Source organism: Podarcis melisellensis (genome assembly GCF_964234715.1).
Source record: "Podarcis melisellensis genome assembly, chromosome: 14".
NCBI lineage: Eukaryota > Metazoa > Chordata > Lepidosauria > Squamata > Lacertidae > Podarcis > Podarcis melisellensis.
In genome coordinates this window covers 11846373-11868605 of record NC_138546.1, presented here as the reverse complement: position 1 = coordinate 11868605, position 22233 = coordinate 11846373, and the positions used below count along the sequence as shown (strand labels likewise).

Here is a 22233-nt window from a genome sequence, read left to right as displayed (position 1 = left end):
CTGCCAGAATTCACCATGAATGCCTTCCTTGTTCTCTTAGAATGGCAATGGCACCCACCTGAAAGTTCCAGTCAGTTCTGGCTGGGAAAATGCCCTGTTAATAACAATAACCATTGAAGCCCTGCAACTTTTCTTATTCCTATGGAAATTTCCTCCCCCTGATTTAAGGTGCACTCAAGCAACCGTCCCCCTCCTTTGGAAGGCTGTGTGCTGAGCTTCCAAGAGGACATTGCGCTTCGTCATGTTAATTCCCCTGAGCTCTCGGATTCCTGATCTAATAAACAGTGACACCCTTTCAGAGCCGCTGAATCTTCTTCTGCTAATCTGGCTGTCACACAAGCAGAAAAAGGTGTTTCGACCTCCCAGCCATGCACGCACGCATGCAATGCCCTCAGCACGAAGTGCCGCTGCCAGAGAACACTTAAGGTGAAATTCAACCCTGAATACAGTCCTGGGACTTTGCACCTGTGACTGAGGGCTCCGTTTGCACCCAAGCTGTCAGGACTGAGCTGTAGGTAGCTGTCGGAGGAGAGACGATAAGTAGGAACCCAGAGAGGAGCCAAGAAGTCGCAGAGAATGCAGCAGAGCCAAGAAGAGAATCTCATTGCTGGGACAAGTTCCCAGTCCAACAGGAAGCCCTTCCTGACCAATGGGGACACTGGCTGGGCAGGGCCAGCTCAGAGCCTGTTTCCATAGGGATATCTCTCTGATTATACAGCAGGGTGGAGACCCTGGAGCTCTCCAGATGTTGTTGGCTGGGGTGATGGGAGCTGTGGTCTAGCCACATCTGGAGGGGGGAAGCCCTACTACACAGTGAGTTCGTTCTCCCGAGTTTTCGTTCTCCCTTATTTCGTTCTGCTGAAATGGATAAAAAAAGCATTGCATAGACTTTCTGGCTACACATTTGCCATATCTTTATTGCACTGGGACCACATTGCAAACAAATCCACCAAAAAAAAAAAAAATTGCTGCAAAAGTAAGTCTATCACTGCCAAAAGCAGCCTCTTTTTTTTGTCTGTTTTTTTAATCTTCAGGTTGTTTTTTTTAAACTCGTATATGTATATATTTACACAAAAACTATCAAAAGCAAAGTCTGGAAAGCAGCTGCTCTGCTATGACAGTCTAGAAAGATAAGAGCCGCTACTTTTCCTTATGGATAAATAGTACAATTTGTCATATATCTTTTTTTACATCACTTTGTAAAACCACATTCAAGTATTCCTGTCAATGCACAAATTATCAAAATCCGCTTCTTGACTATGTTGCTGTAGCTTTGACTATGTCTAGGCGGGTTGCCGTTTATCGAGTGGGGCTTTCTGCCTTTGAAAACAGTTTCTGAGATGTCTCCATCCTTGAAGCGCTGAGCAGACATGGGTGGGGTTGGGGCGGAAGCAATTTAAATAAAGTGAAGGAAACAACCCGAACACAAGATGTGTTATGGCACATTGAGAAATAAATGCAGAAGGCATAGCTAGGGATGGGCGGATCTCTCAATTTCGGTTTCTCCTCATTTCTCATTTCTGCCAGTGCTGAGTTCATTTCTTCACATTTCCACACCAGTTTGCAATTTTTTAAAAATAAGTCCTCATGAAAATCCACCAGTATCTTAGTGCAAAATTCTTCCTAGTAGACACATTCTGGTTTGCAATTTTACTTAATGCACATTTTTTCCCAAGCGATTTGGACCAACAAAATGATATACTAATATGTGCATTCTGACCCAAGCTTTATGGGAGCATACATACTTTTTTTTGCACATTTTGCACTTGCTTAGAGAACTGCCCTGCAAAATGCAGAGTTTCGAAAGATGGCTGCATTTTGGTTCATGTAGCATTGCGGTAAGTAGGTTCACCTTCAAATATCAGCTGAACCAAATTTCTTCCCCATTAAGAGAAGTAAGTAATAGTACCATTCTAGTCTGCCTTGGTCAGACCACACCCAGAGTACTGTGTGCAGTTCTGACGCCACAATTTAAAAAGCTGGAACATGTGCAAAGAGGGATGGCCAAGATGAATGAGGGTCTGGAAACCAAGCCTTATGAGGAATGGTTGAGGCAACTGGGTATGTTTAGCCTGGTCAAGAGCAGACTGAGGAGATATTATAGCCATCTTTATATGGAAGATGGAGCAAGCTCTGGACGGTAGGACCCAAACTAATGGATTCAAGTCACAAGGAGATTCCGACGAGACATCAGGAATAGCTATCTGACAGTAAGAGCTGTTTGACAATGGAACGTACTGCTTCAGAAAGTGGTGGACTCTCCTCCAATGGAGGTTTTTAAGCAGAGGTTGGATGGCCACATGTCATGGATGATTTTAGTTGAGATTCCAGCATTGAAGGGGATTGCACTAGCTGATCCACGGGGTCCCTTCCAACTCTGCAATTCTCTGATTCTTTGATTCCTAAGCATGTTCTTCTATAAGACTGTACCATTTAAATATGTGTCTGCGGGTGTGGAGGGGGAGGAGAAAGCTTTTTCCATGTCGCCAATTCTTTTGCACTTTGAAAGCTAGCATGCCAGGAACAATATTTATAGGCCAAACCTTCCCTTTGACATGTTACATTTCCTATGCGCATGCAGTTTTGAACTTGGGGAGCACATAATGGTTCGATTCTCTCCCTGCTTGGGATTCCTAAGTGGAAAAGAGTCCCAGGATAGTTGCAAACAGTGTTGAATTATTTCTGTATGGCCCTTCTTTGACAGTAAACCGTGAGCTGTGAACATGAGGCGGTTGTTTTCTCCTTCCCTCCCTCAGGCTTGCATTTTTTAAAAACAAAACAAAACAAAAAGGACAACTTTTTCCATATATAAATACAAAATATTAAATAAAGATCTTCTGCTTTCTGTACAAACAAAATAAGCTCAAAAGGAAAGGAAAGAAGTGCATTTTGCCACCAGGCAATTCATGTTCTCAAAATATTTTTCCAAATCACGTTTTGGGGATCGGCTCTTTTTAAAAGTGTGGCAATGAGTGCATTTCTCTTTCTAATCACTTAATCCGGAGATAGACAACTATTCCTTTACCCACCTCAAAATTTCCTGCAAGCCCTTCCCCACATTGCTGGTATGCTTCGCCAATGCGCCCCGCATGCCTGTGTGGCTTGTGTCTGCGCCTAGGTTGGAGAGGGCTTGGCCACAACCACATCGCAGGATCTACAGCAACACCACACAAGGCGGGGCTTGCCAGAAGCTCCGCCCACAAGGTGTAACCCTTGTGCCGCCACGGGCAACAGGAAGAAATAATTTAGGGCTGAAGGGAAGCAGGACTGCATGGAGGCCGTGGCAACTGGGAGGCCGCATCTGCCAAAAACTTGTAGATTCCCCAAGGGGCATCCAAATTGTTCCATCTGGTTGCGCCCGAGCCCCAGAGCTAAATCCTCTGCAGAGTCAACGCCTTAGCTATTTTGAGAATGGTTATTATCGCAATTTCTGAATTCACTGAATTCACACAGCGGCATACACAGTCCCTCGCAAGACTGTTCCTCCCTCCCTGGCTCCGGTTCTTTCTTTCACGGAACCAATAAAAAGGTGGTCCTGCGATCTCCACTACCTCTTGGTAGCCATCGTGTTCACGTCGGAGACAAAGTCATTTTCGACAACGTTGCTGTAGCCATCTTTCTCTATACAGTCACTGACGGCCTTGAGGACTATCCGGAGCCTTCTGTCCATTGCTTCCAGGTGAAGCTTGTACAAGATGGGCGCGATCTTGTCCATCAGCAAGGATTCTTCCATCAGGTGGCTGAGCTTGTATTCCTCCTTGGCTAGCAGCTGCAACCGCAGGTAGGTGGACTTCCGTATTCTAAGGAAAGAAAGAGGCAAGCTGAAGGTGAGGGAAAAGGACCGCATTTAAGGTTTGCCGCGGTGAGTGGCACATGGAGTTCTGCTCATGCTGCTGGCTCTGGCAGTAGCAGGGGAAGAGAGGCATTGCGGTGGAGTGGTTAGAGCAGCAGTTCCCAAAGTTTTTCAAGTCATCTCCCTACGCATTCCATAAACTCATCCCCAGGCCACCCTACCTGATAAAAACATTACAGTGGTACCTTGCTTCTCAAATGCCTTGGTTCCCAAACGGCGAAAACCCGGAAGTAAGTGTTCTGGTTTTGGAACGTATTTCGGAAGCTGAATGTCTCTTGGCTACTGCTTCTGGGGCACCTGCACCAATCAGAAGCTGCACCTTCTTTTTCAAACATTTCAGAAGCCAAACGGACTTCCAGAACATATTAAGTTTGGCGCTTTTTTCCCTGCTATTTATTTGCATTTTTGTTTGCGAGGCTTTTTCAGTTAGTTTTTTTTGTGACTGTGTGGAACCCAGTTCAGCTACTGATTGATGGTGTGACTGCGGAAAGGGATAACAATGACTATCATCAGTGCAGTTAACGAAATAATTAATTTGAATTTTTTTATCATCTGCAATACTGTCTTATTTCTTTTATAGTACACTACATTGTTTATTGCTTTAATTTTATGGATCAATGGTCTTGTTAGATAGTAAAATTCATGTTAAATTGCTGTTTTAGGGGTTGTTTTTAAAAATCTGGAACAGATTAAAATTTGTTTTGCATTACTTTCTATGGGAAAGTGTGCCTTGGTTTTGGAACGCTTTGGTTTTGGAACGGACTTCCGGAACGGATTAAGTTTGAGAACCAAGGTACCACTGTATTCAGAATAGGGGTCTGTATGACTCACTAAGGACGATCACAACACAATAAAATGCAAGTTTTGTTGGCATCTGTCTGTCTCGAAGGACAATGGAGTACACCTCCAGGGGTGAAGTGAGACGGCTGGAGAATCACAGCGCCTGCTGTGGCTGCAGAGATCGGTAGCTTGCAACTGCTGCACATTCATTTGAAATTCAATTAAAACTATTTAGTTTAATTAATTCAACAAAATGAACACAGGCTCGAGGCTGAAAAAGCTTCCCCATCCCGATCTGAACCCAGAAAGCGGCAGAAGCCTTGAAGTGGCAGCTGGAGGCAGTTGTGGTCTCTGGAGAGCAACCAAGCCACCAGCATAGTCTGGGATCCAGAGCTTCTATGTCAATGTCACCCAAACATTTCTGAGAACTGCTGATAGCCCTAATGATTTTTCTGCCTGTGTCAGATGCCGCACAATTTTTAATTGCATTTTTATGGTTTCTCTTATTTCTTATGCTGTGTTGCAATTTGCATGCGGCAGAATTGAAGCTGCAATGCTGTGAAATGCAATAGAAGGAACGGAAGAAGCAATAAAAAATGCAATTTCAAAATAATTCGGGTGTTTACTGTGAACACGCCACGGACCACCGGAGTGAAACTTGCAGATCACTGGTGGTCTGTTTTGGAAGCCCCTGCTCTGTGCTGTATGCCACTGAATACTAAACAGCTTAGGAGCAACAGTAGGAAAGAGCTGTTTGTGTTCCTGCCTCCGCTTGTGGCTCTCCTGAAAGCCTCTGGTTAACCACTGTGGGAACAAAATGCTGGACCTTTGGTTTCATCCAACAGGGTTTTTCTTACATTCTTCGCTTACGGCCCTCTTTCTCCCTCACCCTTGTGCTCTGTTCTGTAAAAGCCAGATTTAATTAAATGTCAAGTACTAGTCATCTAATTCCTAGGGACTGGAATGCACTGAATCCAAGGTACATTTTGTGCCCTCAGAAAGAATCAGGTAACCTGAGATCTCAAAGGGCTGTTTCATTTCTCAGTAGGCATCACCTTGGTTTTCTAACGGCTGGTCCAGGAAGGACAACACAATGGAAATTGGGGGACGCTGCAAGGGTAAGGAGGGAGGGAGGGGAGGATAAACTAGGCATGGAGCTGGAACAGCTCCAAAATACCAAATGGATATGAGTTTCTACAGGGCAGAGAGAAAGAGGGGCTTTCACAAACGTGCTGCTCCCCCCCCCAACAGATTCTCTGGGCCATGAGTCTCTGACAAAGTTTAGATTGCCATGGTGGGTAAAAACTCCTCCTCCATCACTGGGTACATGCCAAGTTTGCTGCTTTGATGGAGCGATGTACAAAGGCCCTATTTAGCAATTTTTCTCTGGTCAGTATAACTCTAGGTTGGGAACCTATGGCCCCTCTAGATGTTCCTGGACGACACAGACTATTGGCCATGCTATTTAAGCCAACATCTCTATTCCAGCTGAAGGGCATTTTAGTATCCCTGTAGGATAGGCTTGTACCTTAGAAGGGGGCCAAATATGAGAGAACGGCCTACCCAGTGACTTGACGCCTGAGCAGATATTTCTAGGGGTGACTTGAAACATAGAAACAATGGCTTGCATCTGATGTGGTGCTAAGTAACCATGCTGCACTGGCAGGATGGTTACCTAAGTGTTTTTGTTTCTATTATGTATTTTTTTTTATCTTGTATTTTTATGTTATGACCCAACCTAAGATCTGTGGATAATCAGAAATTTATTTTATTTCATCTTTTATCTTTTACTTTCTTCTTTTTCGTCTCTTCTCTTCTTTTCTTTTTCTGTAAAGTATGTGTATGTAAAAAGGTAAAGGGTAAAGGGGCCCCTGACCATTAGGTCCAGTCGTGACCAACTCTGGGGTTGCGGCGCTCATCTCTCTTTATTGGCCGAGGGAGCCAGCGTACACCTTCTGGGTCATGTGGCCAGCATGACTAAGCCACTTCTGGCAAACCAGAGCAGTGCACAGAAACACCATTTACCTTTCCGCCGGAGTGGTACCTATTTATCTACTTGCACTTTGACGTGCTTTCAAACTGCTAGGTTGGCAGGAGCAGGGACCGAACAACAGGAGCTCACCCCGTCACAGGAATTTGAACCGCCGACCTTCTGATCGGCAAGTCCTAGGCTCTGTGGTTTAACCTTTGTATATATTGTACTATTGTGTATTGTTGTGTAAGTTAATGTTGAATGTTTAATAAGGAATTTTTTTTTAAAAAAAGAGAGATCTGTGGATAAAGGGCAGTACAGTGGTACCTTGGGTTACAGACGCTTCAGGTTACACACTCTGCTAACCCAGAAATAGTACCTCGGGTTAAGAACTTTACCTCAGGATGAGAACAGAAATTGCACGGCAGCGGGAGGCCCCATTAGCTAAAGTGGTACCTCAAGTTAAGAACAGTTTCAGGTTAAGAACGAACCTCCAGAATGAATTAAGTTCTTGACCTGAGGTACCACTGTATATAAATTTAATAAATAACAACAACTACAGTGGTGCCTCGCAAGACGAAATTAATTCGTTCCGCAAGTCTTTTCGTCTTGCGAGTTTTTCGTCTTGCGAAGCACGGTTTCCCATAGGAATGCATTAAAAATCAATTAATGCGTACCTATGGAAACCGCCTTCAGACCAGGTCCGGGGACAGTCTGTCCCCCGACCTCTTCTGAAGGCTGGCGGGGGGCGAAAGTCTTTGCTCCCCCCCCCGCCTGCCTTCCCGGGACAGCGGAGACTTTTCGCTGTCCCGGGGCGATCTTAAAATGCTGGCGGGCAGCAGCGAACGCTTCGCTGCCGTCCCCCAGCATTTTAAAAGCCCCCGGGACAGCGGAGACTTTTCCTCTGTCCCGGGGCGATCTTAAAATGCTGGCGGGCGGCAGCGAAGGCTTCGCTGCCGCCCGCCAGCATTTTAAAAACCCCGGGACAGTGGAGGACTTCTCCACTGTCCGGGGCGATTTAAAAGCCCCCGGAAGGCGGGGGGGAGCAAAGACTTTTGCTGCCCGCCCGCCTTCAGAAGAGGTCCAGGAAGGCCGGCGGGGGCAAAAGTCTTTGCTCCCCCCCCCGCCTGCCTTCAAAAGCCGTTCGGGATAGCGGGAAGCGCTTCCCTGCTATCCCGGACCGCTTTTAAAATGCTGGCGGTGGGGAGCAAAGCCTTTCGCCCCCGCCGGCCTTCCTGGACCTCTTCTGAAGTCCGGAGGGGGGGAAAAGGCTTTGCTCCCCACCGCCAGCATTTAAAAGAGGTCCCCGAGATTTCCCTATGGGCTTTCGTCTTGCGATGCAAGCCCATAGGGAAAATCGTCTAGCGAAGCGTCGCAAAAACCGAAAAACCCTTTCGTCTTGCGGGGCACCACTGTACTTTCCCCTGGTGAAATTAAAATGGCTTTTGGGCACATGGTTCATGCCTCTATTACTCCCAGCTGTTCGGGGAGGTCCAGTTGTTTCTTCAGTGTCTTAGATAACTGCCGCCACTACAGACCAACCCTCAAAACACTTAGTGTTTCTCGAGACATTGCCCACCCCCGTAAATCATTCCCCATGAGGCTGCCACCGGGCTCACGACTGACAAGGGAAGGCATACCTGCAGCACTGATTTAAAGGCACCAAGATGGATAGCTCGTCGTGGGAATATTTTCCAAACCTATCACAGAGACAGAAACAAGAGAAGAGCGTGTCAGGAGGGCATCTTGAGGCATCAGTTTTGCAATGGAGTATGTTTAAGCAGGATAAACGTAGGCATGCAGTGCTGGGTCTGGAAAACTGCACCTCTTTCCAATGATGCCCCCTGATGGTGGGTGGCTGGAATAAGCTACCACTTCTGTGTGTGTTTTAAAAGCCTGTGAGGAAGAAGAGTCGGCCACCTTCTGAGGGAATCAAACAGTCCTTGCCCTCAGAAAGTTCTTCCTGATGTTTAGTTGGAATCTGTTTTCTCGTCATGTGAATTCACTGGTTCGAGTCCTGCCCTCTGGAGCAGCAGAAAACAAGCTTGCTCCATCTTCCATGTGAAAGCCCTTCAGATATTTGAAGACAGCTATCTGTCCCATGCGCTCTAAGTCTTCTCTTCTCTGGGCTAAACATGTCCGACACCCTCAAGCATTCCTTGTAAGTCTTGGTTTCCAGATCCTTTATCATCTTGGTTGCCCTCCTCTGCAAATGAGTCCTTCTCAGCACTCATTGGAGATGCTCTGAATGCAAAGTATATGCCCTACCACTGAGCTATGGCCTTTTGCCAGCGCAAAAATCTAAGAAGGCCCTGTAGCTTTTAGGGCAGCTTTTGCTGTGAGAAATCTGTAGTAAGCAGAGTTTCCCCTTCTGTTCAATTCTTAAAGTGACAATAACTTTCTCAAGATCTACGGCATGGCCAGTTTATACGCTGGTCTGCAGGAATGATAAGGTGACTGGTTGTGGACTTATTTATTTATTGTGACTCCTTACGCCTCAGCTTTTAAGGAAAACGTGGCAAATAAGTCACTTAATATTAATAATAATCATCAGAACCCTTTCTACGGGGCAGATGGTGTCAGATGGTTCTGTGAGGGGAGGTGGGTAAAAATGTTGGGGGAAATTAAACAAATATATTGGTTTAAAAGGGAAAGAAACACCAGCAATTACCCTCTTCCGTTGTCTAAGTGGATAATAAATGTCTCATTTCCAAACTTCTCGAAGGTTTCGTAATGATGGCGATCCATATTGCCTATAATGGGGTAAAAAACGCAGGAGGGATAAACACAAATGCACACCAAATGGCTCAGAAAAGCAACACAGCACATATTTCCATCAAACTTTGGCTGCGTTCACACATGACAGTAAACCATGGATAGGTAATGGATCCCTAACTCCGCTGCCCCCCACAGGAACACCCACCTGTCAATCACAAGACGCCATAATGATATCAGGTGATTGGCACCTTTCACAGTTGAGAGGAGGTTGTGTGCAAACACCAGTCTGGTGGGCTCCCTTCCAAGTCCATAATTCTATTCTATGATTTATGGAAGATCATCTCTGAAGAGCGGGAAAGGCTCCTTCAGGAGTCGAAAAGGAACATTTCCCCCTCTGCTGAGAAAGCACTTTGCATTTGAGCCGCTTCCTCCAAATGGAGCACGATTCCCTCCACAGCAAGCCCGTCGTCCCATGACTAAGGGGGCCGCACATCAGAAGAATAATTACATGCCAATCTATGTATCAGTGCAGGCTGTGTGTGTGTGTTTGCTTAAAAATGAAATGATTTTTTCCGCCATCCCAAAGGCCTGCTAACATGTGCAGAACTGAGTTGGGATTCACACGGTGCCATTTTTATTTCGAGATCTAGGATACCTACCCATGAGGAAGTCAAAAATGGTCATGTCCATTATATCCAGCACTCTGGTCCCCCTGTCATAGGGCGGTGTTTGCTTGACCTCTTCGCAATAGTCCGGGTCAACTTCCCACCTGGGAAAAGCAACAGCGTTAGGAGAATGTAGATGGAAAAACACACAGCTCTTATCTTTTCAATATTAAAGTCAGCAGGAGCTTTCTCCTTGAGTTCAAAATAAACAGGAGAAAATCTTCAGGGCTTTCTGGCATGCGTCCCAATTTTATTTCTCTCTCTCTCTTTGTGTGTGTATTACAGTCACCCTTACAAGAAGCTGACAGCCAGTGTGGTGTAGGGAACAGTTTTAGACTTATTTATTTAGCAAGATCTGAAGGAGAAAGAACTGATTAGTCATCTTTTCACAGCGAGAGCGACAATAGCTAAATACCGAGGCAGGAGAATTAAGTTCAAGAATCTACGGTATTGGTACTTTAGTGTTTGGCAAATAGTTATATTGGAGACATCATCTCACAGACTTCAAGTAATGAAAGGTCAAAGGAAGACGGACGTACTTTTGACAGGATGGCATTTGCTTATTTATTCTATAAATAGCCAGGAATCTAAAAGATCACTTCCAATTACATATAAGATGGTTCGGGCATTCGGTACCAGAATCAGCTCCCTGGGTGGGGCAGAGTCACTATACTGGGTTCCCAGCAGGCAGAAGGCTGTTGCTTTCTGGGAGACAGATGTGGTGATGAGGAGGTCAGCATGGTGCAAACACAATGGAAGGAGGATCCAATCCAGCACTCCTGCTCCTGCTTTTCCACCACACTGACCTCCCTGCTCACCTCTTGCTCCAGGTAAGCAAGCGACCCACCTGCTGGTAAGGTAGCATAGGAGAATGTCCCCATTTTAATTCATCTCTGAATTCATTTTGTGCATTCAGAACTTTGCAGTCTGAAATCTGTGCATGAGCTTTACTAACAAACAGGCTGCTTTTAAGGAGACGTATGGGCAAGCTTTGGTTCGTTTATAGTTCCTACCCCAACTGGAAGGGATAGAATATGACTGGGGAAGATGTGACATGAAGAACTAAACGCTAGGAGGTTGGCTGAGCAAAGTAAATACACAAAATCCTAGGTCAAGAAGAGACCCCAAATGTCAACATAGATAACTGACAGCAGACATTGGCTGACAGATAATACACAGATCTATTAGAGGACAATAAAGAAAGACGCTGAAAGATGGTTATGTGTATTTACATATTAAAATGAGAAGGTTGGGGTAAGCTAGTCAGGAGGGTCTAATGATCTCTGAGTGGTTTACAAATGACAACAATGTGTTGTAACTGTTTAACTGTGATGAAAACAACTGCTGTGATAACTGTCTGATTGTTTAAGTGGTAATCACTTGTGTAGCTGGATATATACAGTGGTATCTCTGGTTGTGCACAGGATTCGTTCCGGAGCTCCAGTTGGATCCTGAGGAATTCGCAACTGGAGGTGCCTGTTCTGTGCATGCGTGCGGCACGGTAGAGGGCTTCTGCACATGCATGCATGGCGAAACCCAGAAAAATACTTCCAGGTTTGCTGCGTTCGCATCCTGAAGGATACGCGACCAGAGGTGTGCGTATCCAGAGGTACCACTGTATAAAGGTGATGCCTGGCAGAAGTAAAGGACAACCCCTTCCTGATTTTTTTTAGGATTAATAAAGGCCTACGTTTTCACTTAAAACCTGTGTCTATTGGTGCTCCTCTTGGAAACACCAGTAAAGGTGAACTGTTTACTAATTTCCCCAACACCAGCTTTGTGGCCCCACTTCACCCAGACAGACACAGCTGTTTGATATAGATTTACTGAAGCTTGCACTCATTAGAGCTGCATCTGGTCAACTCCTTCTGCACCACAATGCAGGTGTAAAGAGATGTGAATGTCTGGGGGGGGGGGCACAGGGAGAAATCTGGGAGGAAGAAACAGAATACCTAGAAAAAGCAGTCCGGGGCAGGGACACACAGATTTCTCCCTTTCACATCTCTGTTTTGGTACAGATGCACGTTGGTGTAGAAGGGGGCAGATTCTTTGTCAGTTCTAGCGAATGCAAGGCAAAAGGCTGCAGCTCAGTGGTAAAACATGTGCTTTGCATGCAGAAGGTCCCGGGTTCAATCCCTGGCACCTCCAGGAAAAGCTGGGAAATATCCCTGCCTGAAACCCTGGAGAGATGCTGCCAAGTCAGTGTAGGCAATACAGAGGTAGATGGACCAATGATCTGAATCAGTATAAGGTATCTTCCTAAGTTTGTGATTCAGTACAGCTGCAATGGAGTCCAGAAGCTTTGATTTTGAAGCTTTTCAAGCAGATTTTCCTATGGAGACTATGACATCAGCAGGGGGGAAAAGAAGATCACTTAATTGAATTAAATAAAAGTGGTGTCCAGATGGGGGAACATGGGTTGGAACGGTTTATGGTTTTGCTCTCCTCAAGAGAGCCAACTGAAGCCGATGGAAATGTGCCAGTCATTCTCAGCAGGTTTTGAATCAAAGTCTGGCTACGAAACCACGGAAAACTAATTGCCTGCTGCTCATAAGTGGCCCAGCAAAAATAGCCGCCGGGGTGCCGGGAAGCCTTTTGCCTAAACGGGAGGAGGACTCACTCGGCTTTCTTGCGCTTGTGGTAGGAGCGTCTCCACGGATTCCTCCAGGTTTTCCTTTTGGCCAAAGACAGGTCTGGCAGAAAGGCAGCGAGGGAGCCTTCAATCTGGTCTGGTTTCCCGCAAAGAGCATGCTCCGTGGAGCAGTAGTAAGAGCACTCACCGTAGAAACAGATGTTGTTGGCTGAGGAGAGAGAGAGAAAGAGAGAGGTGGTGAGGGAGCATCTTCCATGTCTTTGATGTTAAAAGAGCACATCAGAATGACTAGCCGATACAAGTGGGACCTGCTACAAAATGTTGCAGTGTATCCTCAGCTCCTAGCCAGGCAGACGTGCCCTTTTCCAGAATACTCCATTCCGTTCACCACCTGCTTTCCTGTTTTTATGGCTACTGAGCAAATATCTTCAGCTCCTAGGAGGAACGTTCAGCTTCAGGGTTCCTGCTAGCTGGCCAGCCAAGCTCCTTTTCCAGGCTATACCATTCCACCCACCTCCCATTTCCTTGTTTTTATTTTCCAAACTGACAATCAACACCCCAGTACTCATGTTCAGCTTGCTCAGTCCTCAGTGAGCTAGGTTTTCCTTCTTTTATCTCACTATATATATATATTTTAAAAAATACTTCTACCAGCCTCAACATCTCCCTGAGCATGCCTCATGTTTTTCAGTGGCCCCATTTTGGCTACAAATCCTAATCAGCACTCACCGACTGAGTTTGCCATGAGAGGGAATTATATATATTTATTTATTTTGCTACATTTATGCATTGCCTTTTCTGCCAAAGCATTTCGGCCGTTTCCTGTTTATCATCACGGCTTTGAGACAGATACAAAAGAGGGGTGAGGTGGGGAACCAAAGGAGAAACATGAACAAAGTCTCACACTGACTTTTTCAAACAGCTACAGAACGAAGCTACATAATGCCCAGGTGCAAGGCTCACTGCAAGAAGCAATTCTGGGAGGTTAAAAGCCAAAAAGCAGTTGCCCCCCCCCAAAAATGGAGGAGTGTTCTTCAACCTTTTGGCCTTTGGGGCTACAACTCCCATCACCCTCAGCCAGCTTAGCCAAAGTTATGGGATAATTGGAGTTTGGTCTTGCAATGTCTGGAGAACAAAGGCTGAAGAATACTGTCCTAATGCAACCAGGAGGAAGGGTTGTTGATGGTGGAAGTTCCAAGATGAGAGGAGCCTTCAAGAGTTGGAGTCAGGTCTTGGTCAGCGATAAAAAACACGATGCCTGTCAATTTAACTCTTTCTTCAAAGAAACCCAAACAGCGCAGGCCTAGTGATCCCAGCAACTCTTTCCAGTAGGCCTTGCACAATGAGGCAGTTGTGAGGACTGAAGGTCCCCGCTTTCCCTAAGTCCCCTCTTCTGCAGGGTTTTCCCCAAGCAACTGGGAGACTGCATTTTCTGCTCTGCTATCTTCATTTCTCTGCGGGTTCTGGGAGACTGGATGAGCTGGCTGCAGCAGGAGGGGAAAGACTTCCTGGCTTCTTCAGCAGCCTGCCTCATCTCTGTGTCTCCCACCCCCTCTCCTATCTCTGAGTCTGGACTGCTCTCTGCCACAGCCTCTCACTGCTCACTAAACCCCGTTGCCTCTTCAGCTCCCAACACCTCCTCTTCCTAGTCTGCTCCCTCTTCTCCGTCTGCCCACTTGTTGTCATCCCACCACCAATCCCCAGACTCTGAGCCTTCTTCGCCTGGGGGTTCCCTTGGGGGTTCCCCAACTGTAGCCTCCCACCAGTCCTCTGCATCTAGCCAGTCCCTGACAGTAGCCAGCGATAGCCCTCTCCTCCTGGAATTTGTCTCCTCCTCTTTTAAAGCCATCCATGTTGGTGACCATCATTGCCTCCGGTGGCAGGGAGTTCCAACTTTCATTTGTCTGTCCCGATTCTTCCAACATTCAGCTTCATTGCATGCCCTTCTGTTCTACTCTTAATGGGAGGGGAAGGGAAAAAAGCTTTTCTCTATCCACTTTATCTTGCAGAATGGAGAGGGAGGCGTCATCTTATATTTTGCCTCAGGCAGTCATATTTTAGGCTTGCCACAGGCTGTGGTGCCCCGTTGGGTAGCTGGGAGAAAACCTTGGGCCTCCTGCTGTGTAATCTGTGGAGAGAGTCCTCTGTGTCTTGGTAGGGTTAGAAATATGGTTTGCACAGTTAGTCATTTATTCTTCTGCACGTTCAAAATCCTGGAGAGCGATACTCATCTAACACACATTCAAAGGAAACACAGAGAGATCTTAATCTATCTCTCCTGGGTAACAGGAGCAGATATGCTATTGTTTGCTTACTCGGAGGGAGGGGGGATACTGGGGTGGAAATCCATAATCCCCTGTGATTGGTTAACATGAACAAAAGCCCCAGCACTTACTAACTATGTAACATTGATTTCGGTAAACTGCCGCTTCAATTACTCTGGAAACTATGGCAGACATTGTTAATATGTCTCTTTTTGCTGCTAAATTACCACTCATTCGTCCAAGGCCTGGAGTTATAGCAGTCAGCCCAACTGCAAAAGGATGTATCAGTGCATTTAAATAATTACTGACCTATTTCCATTCCTCACATTTAGTCTAAAGTGCTCCAGTCCTCTTTTTTCTCTCCAAACGTAGCATTGTGTTATCGACTTCCCGCCTTCCCCCCTTCCTGCCACTTTCAGGCAGGTTTCTTCGAACAAAGGCTGGTGCCTTCGATGGAGAGTAATTCTTGAACAAAAGTGCGATGGCCATTTTTCAGCCCCAAACACCCTGTAGAAACTCCAAAACAGCTATGCGTGTGTTTGTGTGCGTTTAAGAGATGAGAATGAGGAACCGCTTGCCTGTGGGGCAGCCTCAGGCCCATAAGGGAACTTCTAGCTTGTCAGGGGATCCAGTTTGATGCATGAGGTCATCTTCCACAAACGGAGTCCACCTGTCAATCAGCTGGAATAGGTGGGTTTTCATCCTGCTGGGTGCTCCAGTTCATGCATTGTTTTGGAATTCAATAGGTTTGCCTTTAAATGCAACTCGATCAAATTTCTTCCTTATCCTTACCACCAGGCTTCAGCAAAGGTTGCAAAAGAGCTGTCGTTATCATAACAACCCTGGTTATATACTGAAGCCTAAGGAACAACCTGAGTAATTTCCAGAAGTAAAACTGCAGAGGCAACTTGGGAACTTAAAACAACAGAAGCCCAGGAACTCACTGTTCAGGCTGCCAGCTAAGATAACCGTCTCCTTACGATCCTTATATAATTCTAGACGTTCATAGAATGGTGCAGACTCTGTCTATTTTTGTTAGCGAGAGGAGTCCAGTTAACAATTTTAAATATCTGCAAACCGCTTGAAATATTTACGTGGAGGTGATCTAGCTCCCCTCGCCCATTTCTTTGCCAGTCAGCTGTTATTAACAAAATGTCACCAGGGGTCTTTCTCTATGAATGTTGAAGTTCACTAAGCCTCATCAGTATAAGCAGTGTATGGAACGCTGGCATCAAAAGGCAGTGATTCAGGGAACAGGATGGGCACAAAAGGTTTGGACCCTGCAGGAAACGGAGAGCCATAAACACCATCCTGCATGAAACATAAGAAGCGTCTGCAGGATCAGGCCAAGGGCCCATGTGCTGGGCCTGGGGGTAACCCAAGTAACATGGTCCAGGTCTGGTCCCGAATCCAAGGGTTCTGCGAGGAGTCCGTACGACAGGACCAAGGCAGGACACGAGGCAGGAAACCAAGCAAGGTCAGGCACAGGATCACAGGCAGGTTCTGGCAAACAGCAATGTTGGGGCAGAGTCCAGCAGCCTTTTATCTCTGTTGGGGTAATGGCTGGTCTTGATCCCCTGGTGACTCACCACCCTGTCTCACCCGAAGGCAAGCACTCCTCCTGCGAGTACTCAGGTCTCTCCTTCTCTCAGACCTCAGTCTCTGCAGCTCAGGAGACGTCGGTGGGTTACTAGACCCAGAGACCGCCTCAGCCTCTCCTGACCCAACTGGTAGTGGAGCAGCTGTAAGTGATTGCCCAGTTGAAGGCAATGAGGAGCCAGGGCAGGCTCAGGCCCCTGACTCGGCCCAGCTGGAGCTTGTTGCAGGGGAACCTGCGCAGACTGGGGCTCTTCAGAATCAAGTCCCACACTAGGTTCAGATGCCGCCTAAGGCAAAGGATCTGGTGCAGACTGAGACTCCTCTGGCTCTGAGTCCGAGCCTGAGTCTCAGGCCATCACAGCCCACCTAGTCTAGCATCCTGTTCCCACAGTGGCCAACCAGATGCCCGTGGGAAACCAGCGAGCAGAATATGAACACAAGAGCCCTCTTCCCTCCTGTGGTTTCAGGAACTGGTATTCGGAATCATTGATGCCTCCAACTGTAGAGGCAGATCATAGCCATCACGGCCAGTAGCCAGGGATGGTCTTCTCCTCCATGAATTTATCCAATTCTCTTTTAAAGCCATCCAAGTTGATGTCCATCACTGCTTCCTGGGGTAATGAGGCGCCATAGTTTGAATATAACATCAACACCATACATTTACAAATCATGGCTTTCCCGCAAAGAATCTTGGGAACTGTAGTTTACCTCCCGCAAAGCTTGGCACCCTTAACAAATGGTGGTTCCCAGGATTCTTTGGGTTAAGCCATGTGCTTTAAATATAAGGAGACCTTAGGGGAGATTAACCAACTCTGGGCAGAAAGATGTATTTGCGTTGTAGTCCACTATATCTGGAAGGCCGAAGATTCGGTTTCCCTCTTCTAAAAGATGCAGGACTTGGTGGGAACCATCAACCTGACCTGCGCCATGTTAAAATAAGACCTGTTTTTATGGCAGTAAGAAAAATATGCCCTCCCTTGAGAGGCTTGATTGGAGCCAACCTTGCTTTATTTTCCACATCAGGCAAAAAAGCTTATTTTAAATATTGTAGTTTTTATCTGTGCTGCTAGATGGTTGATTGCCTTATCCAGTTTGTAATTTTTCTTGCTGTATTGCTGCAAAGCCCTCTGGAATATATTGTCATAAAGATTTTTTAATAAGAAAGTGAATTACATTTCAGAACGGAAGTACATACCTGGTGAGATGAAAAACGTCCTCCATAGTTTCTTGTCACGCGTAACGTCCCTTATTTCTCTGGTCATGTTAACTAATCTGCCTGCGACTGGTGGGACACGCCGGAAATCCAGGATTCTGAGTGGGGGGGGGGGGAGGAGGAGGAAAAACAGAGAGAGAGTATGGCATTGAAATGACAATCCTGGACATTTCAATTTCTCATTTTTCCTGTCTTGAAATCTGTTTGACCCACTTCTGTACCAGTCTGCATAAAAAGTTCTAGGTGTTTGGGCAGGCAGTTCTTTTAATAGATGCACTTTTGCAAGCCATTTCCCCATACGTAGTGCATTTTTGGTATACAGTGGTACCTTGGTTCTCAAATGCCTTGGTACTCGAACAACTTGGAACCCAAACACAGCAAACCCGGAAGTAAGCGTTCTGGTTTGTGAACTTTTTCCAGAAGCCAAATATACTCCATTTTGAGAGTCACGCTTCCGTTTTGAGTGCCACACTTCCGTTCTGAGTGTTAAGCTGAGGTCAGTCTGTTTTCGCTATTTATTTTGCGTTTTTGTTTTTGTGACTATGTGGAACCCAGTTCAGCTACTGATTGATCGATTGATTGTGTGACTGCAGTACATTGTTTCTTGCTTTCATTTTATGGATCAATGGTCTCGTTAGATAGTAAAATTCATGTTAAATTGCTGTTTTAGGGGTTGTTTTTAAAAGTCTGGAACGGATTAATCCATTTTGCATTACTTTCTATGGGAAAGAGCGCCTTGGTTTCGAAACGCTTTGGTTTTGGAACGGACTTCTGGAATGGATTAAGTTTGAGAACCAAGGTACCACTGTATCACTATCCCAAATACACACACTTTTGGGCACATTCCCCCCCCCCAATATATGTGCTTTTTAAACACATTTTTTTGCTTGTTTGGAGCACAGAACACCAACATTCAGAGAAGTGTTTTGAAGGATTGCTATGGTCTGGTTCGCGGATTGCTTAGGAAATGTAAAATAGGTTTGCATGAATGTGCGAACTAAATTCACTGCCCTCAAGCATTGTACATACTACTGAATTCAAAGGCAGCCTTTTTGCTTGTGCTGTTTATAGACCTCAGCAAGAGGGCAATTGGGTGCCCTACATTACAATGGACAGTACTCTGTCTGAATGTGTCATCTGTTTGAAAGCCTGCCTGGCCCGTCTTATTTATTTATTTAATTTATACCCCACTCCTTTTCTCCATGGAGCTCAAGGTAGTGTACATGGTTCCTCCCCTCCTCAGGTAATCCCCACAGCAACCCTGTGAGGGAGGTTAAGCTGAGAGGCACTGACTGCCCCCCTCCCAGGGCAGGATTTAGGTTTGATGAGGCCCTAAGCTACTGAAGGTAATGGGGCCCTTTATATGTCCCGCTGTCCTTTTGTCAACAACAAATTGTCGCTGTTTTTCGTGTTGAATATATGCTACATGGTAATTTATGGACCTAATAGGTATCTAAAGCAATTTGCACATAACAAACAGGAGCCTACACAACACAAAACACTGTTGCTGTATGTAGGTTTTATTTTATTTGTGTTTTATCTTAGATTTTGGAAGTGTGCATCCAGGTTTTTTTCCTTTAATTTTCTTGGGGGCCCCCAAGAGAGTGGGGCACTAAGCTATAGCTTGTTTAGCTTATATGTAAATATGACACTGCCCCCCCAACGAGCTTCATGGCCCAGTGGGGATTCGAACCCTTGTCACCCAAGTCCTAATCCAGCACTCTAACCACTACACCACACTGGCTCTCAAAGAAAAGGAAAGAGAGCAGACGGGGGCTTGAAGTTACCCAACAGCTCAGGCATAGGCAAACTCTGGCCCTCCAGATGTTTGGGACTATAATTCCCATCATCCCTAGCTAACAGGACCAGTGGTCAGGGATGATGGGAATTGTAGTCCCAGACATCTGGAGGGCTGGAGTTGCCTATCCCTGCAATAGCTGTTAACACCTCAGACAGTGGACTGAGCAGGAACACAGTTCACCGAGTTAGACTTCACAAAGGTTTGTTTGTTTTTTTAAAAAATATCCATGCAACATACAAACCTAAAACTCAGTAGGTGATTCCCAGTCATTTTTTTTGTTTTTATTGCTCCGTGCTCCTTACCTGTCCAGGTGAAATGCTGCAATTTCTGCATTGTGCCGCTCATAGTCTGAGAAATAGAAAAAATCTGGGGGAGTTTCTTGCTCCCTTGTTTGCCTGTAAAAAGAAAGACAGGAGAAGATTGCACACTTGAGGCTAAGCAAAAAAAAAAAAAAAGGGTTAGTAAGTCTCTGTGGTGGGTTCCCCTGATGAGAAGCCCTTGGAGCTTTTTAAGCAGGGATGCTTGAGGTACATGTTAAGTTGTGGGTGAACATATCAGATGACACAGCGATTCTTCAACAGCTCTTGTTTATTCACAGGCCCACAACAGAACTGAGCTGAAGGGTTCAGCCAACCTGCTTATATAGAGCTTACCTACAAAGCAACAGTAACAACTTTCTGTAACTATCCAATCACTGAACGTCACTTTCAATTCCTTATTTGCATATGTGGAGCTGAGTGAAAACTATCTACAGTATCCCCCTGCTGGCCCAGGGTGAGAACTTCAGTACATAACAGTATATGATTCCTGTGACTGCTGGTGCAAACTTACCTTATCCAGGCTCCCAGGTTAAAGACCCATCTGGTCTTTACATTGAAAGCACTATGGCCATGGCTTCTCCCAAAGAATCCTGGGAGCTGTAGTTTCTAAAAGGTGCTGAGAACCCTATTAGGAGACCCCTATCCCTCTCACAGAGCTACTGTTCTTGGAGTGATTTAACAACCAATCTCTCTTTCTATGGAACTCTGGGAATTGTAGCTCTGTGAAGGGAATAGGGGTCTCCTAATAGGGTTCTCGGCACCCTTTAGAAACTACAGCTCCCAGGATTCTTTGCGAGAAGCCATGACTGTTTAAAGTGGCAAGGTACTGCTTTAAATGTAGAGTGCAGATGGGGCCTAATCTGAGGGATGGCAAACATTTTGCCTTCAACATTTGCATTTCCTCAAAATCTGCAATACAGTAAGCTCACAACTTACCCAAGGGTTACATTCTGGGGATCGTGCCTAGAGCCAAAATTGCATATACAGTTGTACCTCAGAAGTCGAATGGAATCCCTTCTAGAAGTCCGTTCAACTTCCGAAACATTCAGAAACCAAAGCGCGGCTTCTGATTGGCTGCAGGAAGCTCCTGCAGCCAATCGGAAGCTGCAGAAGCCCCATCGGAAGTTTGGCTTCCAAAAGAACGTTCGAAAACCAAAAACAATCACTTCCGGTTTTCGATGTATATTTTTTGCCACAAACAAAAATTTGAATGCACACAAGTTAATGCACATAAGTTGCAGGCTTCCTATAAAATTCTCAGCTCAAAAGCTGCTACGAAATATGGATCTTGGGCTAAAATACATATAGAAATGCATATACTAAGCTAAAATGGAATTGCTGTGTATTTTAAGATGAGATACTACTTAAATCTGAATTTCTGTGCAATTTATATTAAAATGCTGCAAATTATTTTTTTATTTATTTAAAAGCATTAAATAAAAACCAGTTAATCTCAGTCAAAAGAATAAAAATTAAAACATCAAAAATGAAAGATAACCTAGAAGACTCAAACACATGAAACAGGGTCCCTGCTCAAAGTGGGGAAAAATGTGGAATAGACTTAAGAATCAACACATGGAAAATGGGGCTGGAAGTAGACGGTCCCATTCATTCCTAATTCAGAATGGCTTTGAACACATTATTTCAGTAATCTTACATTAGCCATGCAAGGTAGTCTAATATTACCACCCTCATACTGCTGATGGAGCTGCAACTTAAGTTATGTCATATGCACCATGTAACTGCATTGTACAACATTCTCACATCTACAACTGTGCAAACAAGCCCTAATTACGAGAAAATTCCAGGTTCCAAGCGACGCATGTATATGGGAAAGTCCCCCCCACAAACCGTCCCTTCTCAACACACAAACACTTAGATGTCCAACAACATCTTAGGAGAGCAGCAGAAAAGATGGTTGCTTTATTAGACCCTTGTGAATCCCAATTATAACATTTCCGAAAGTCATTGTGCTTCTCTTTCAACTTGGGCTGCTGCACTGCTTCCGCTGTAAAACATGACAGTTCCGTTTTACATCGGAGCTCCACCAATGTTCTCTCCATCTCCGCATTTATAGTCACTTGGCATGTGCCGTGCTCTCCTGCATATTAACAAGCTCAAGAGAAGGATGCATTGTAAGAACCTGTAGTTCCTTCATCTCGGGTGTATTTGGGGTCAGGATCGATCCAGAATGACTATTATTATTATGATTTGCTTAAAATCAAAACCTTATGTGCATTCGAACAGGGGTGTGTGGCTCGGTGCAGGCTCATCCCACTCCTAGAATTAGTGTGCCCTGAAGCAGTGGCGTAACGTGGGTTGTCAGCACCCGGGGCAAGGCAAGTAATTTGCGCCCCCTAACCCGTGGATTTGCGCCCCCTAACCCCCAGATGTTGCGCCCGGTGCGGCCGGGCCCCCCTGCACCCCCCACGCTACGCCACTGCCCTGAAGCACC

At 45.7% G+C, this 22233-nt stretch overlaps 1 protein-coding gene across 1 annotated transcript in view; it reads right to left on the bottom strand.

Annotated features, from left to right (window-relative positions):
- Positions 1-886: 886 nt before the first annotated feature.
- FAM20C (FAM20C golgi associated secretory pathway kinase) overlaps positions 887-22233 on the bottom strand; it is a 100354-nt gene continuing 79007 nt past the window's right edge. Inside the window, exons 4-10 of the mRNA XM_081889193.1 lie at positions 19761-19853; positions 17640-17755; positions 12609-12789; positions 9983-10092; positions 9277-9358; positions 8246-8305; positions 887-3800 (exon numbers count right to left, since the gene is read on the bottom strand). Of these exons, the coding sequence (XP_081745319.1) occupies positions 3548-3800; positions 8246-8305; positions 9277-9358; positions 9983-10092; positions 12609-12789; positions 17640-17755; positions 19761-19853 (895 nt within the window). The 3' untranslated portion in view covers positions 887-3547. The remainder of the gene's footprint in view (positions 3801-8245; positions 8306-9276; positions 9359-9982; positions 10093-12608; positions 12790-17639; positions 17756-19760; positions 19854-22233) is intronic.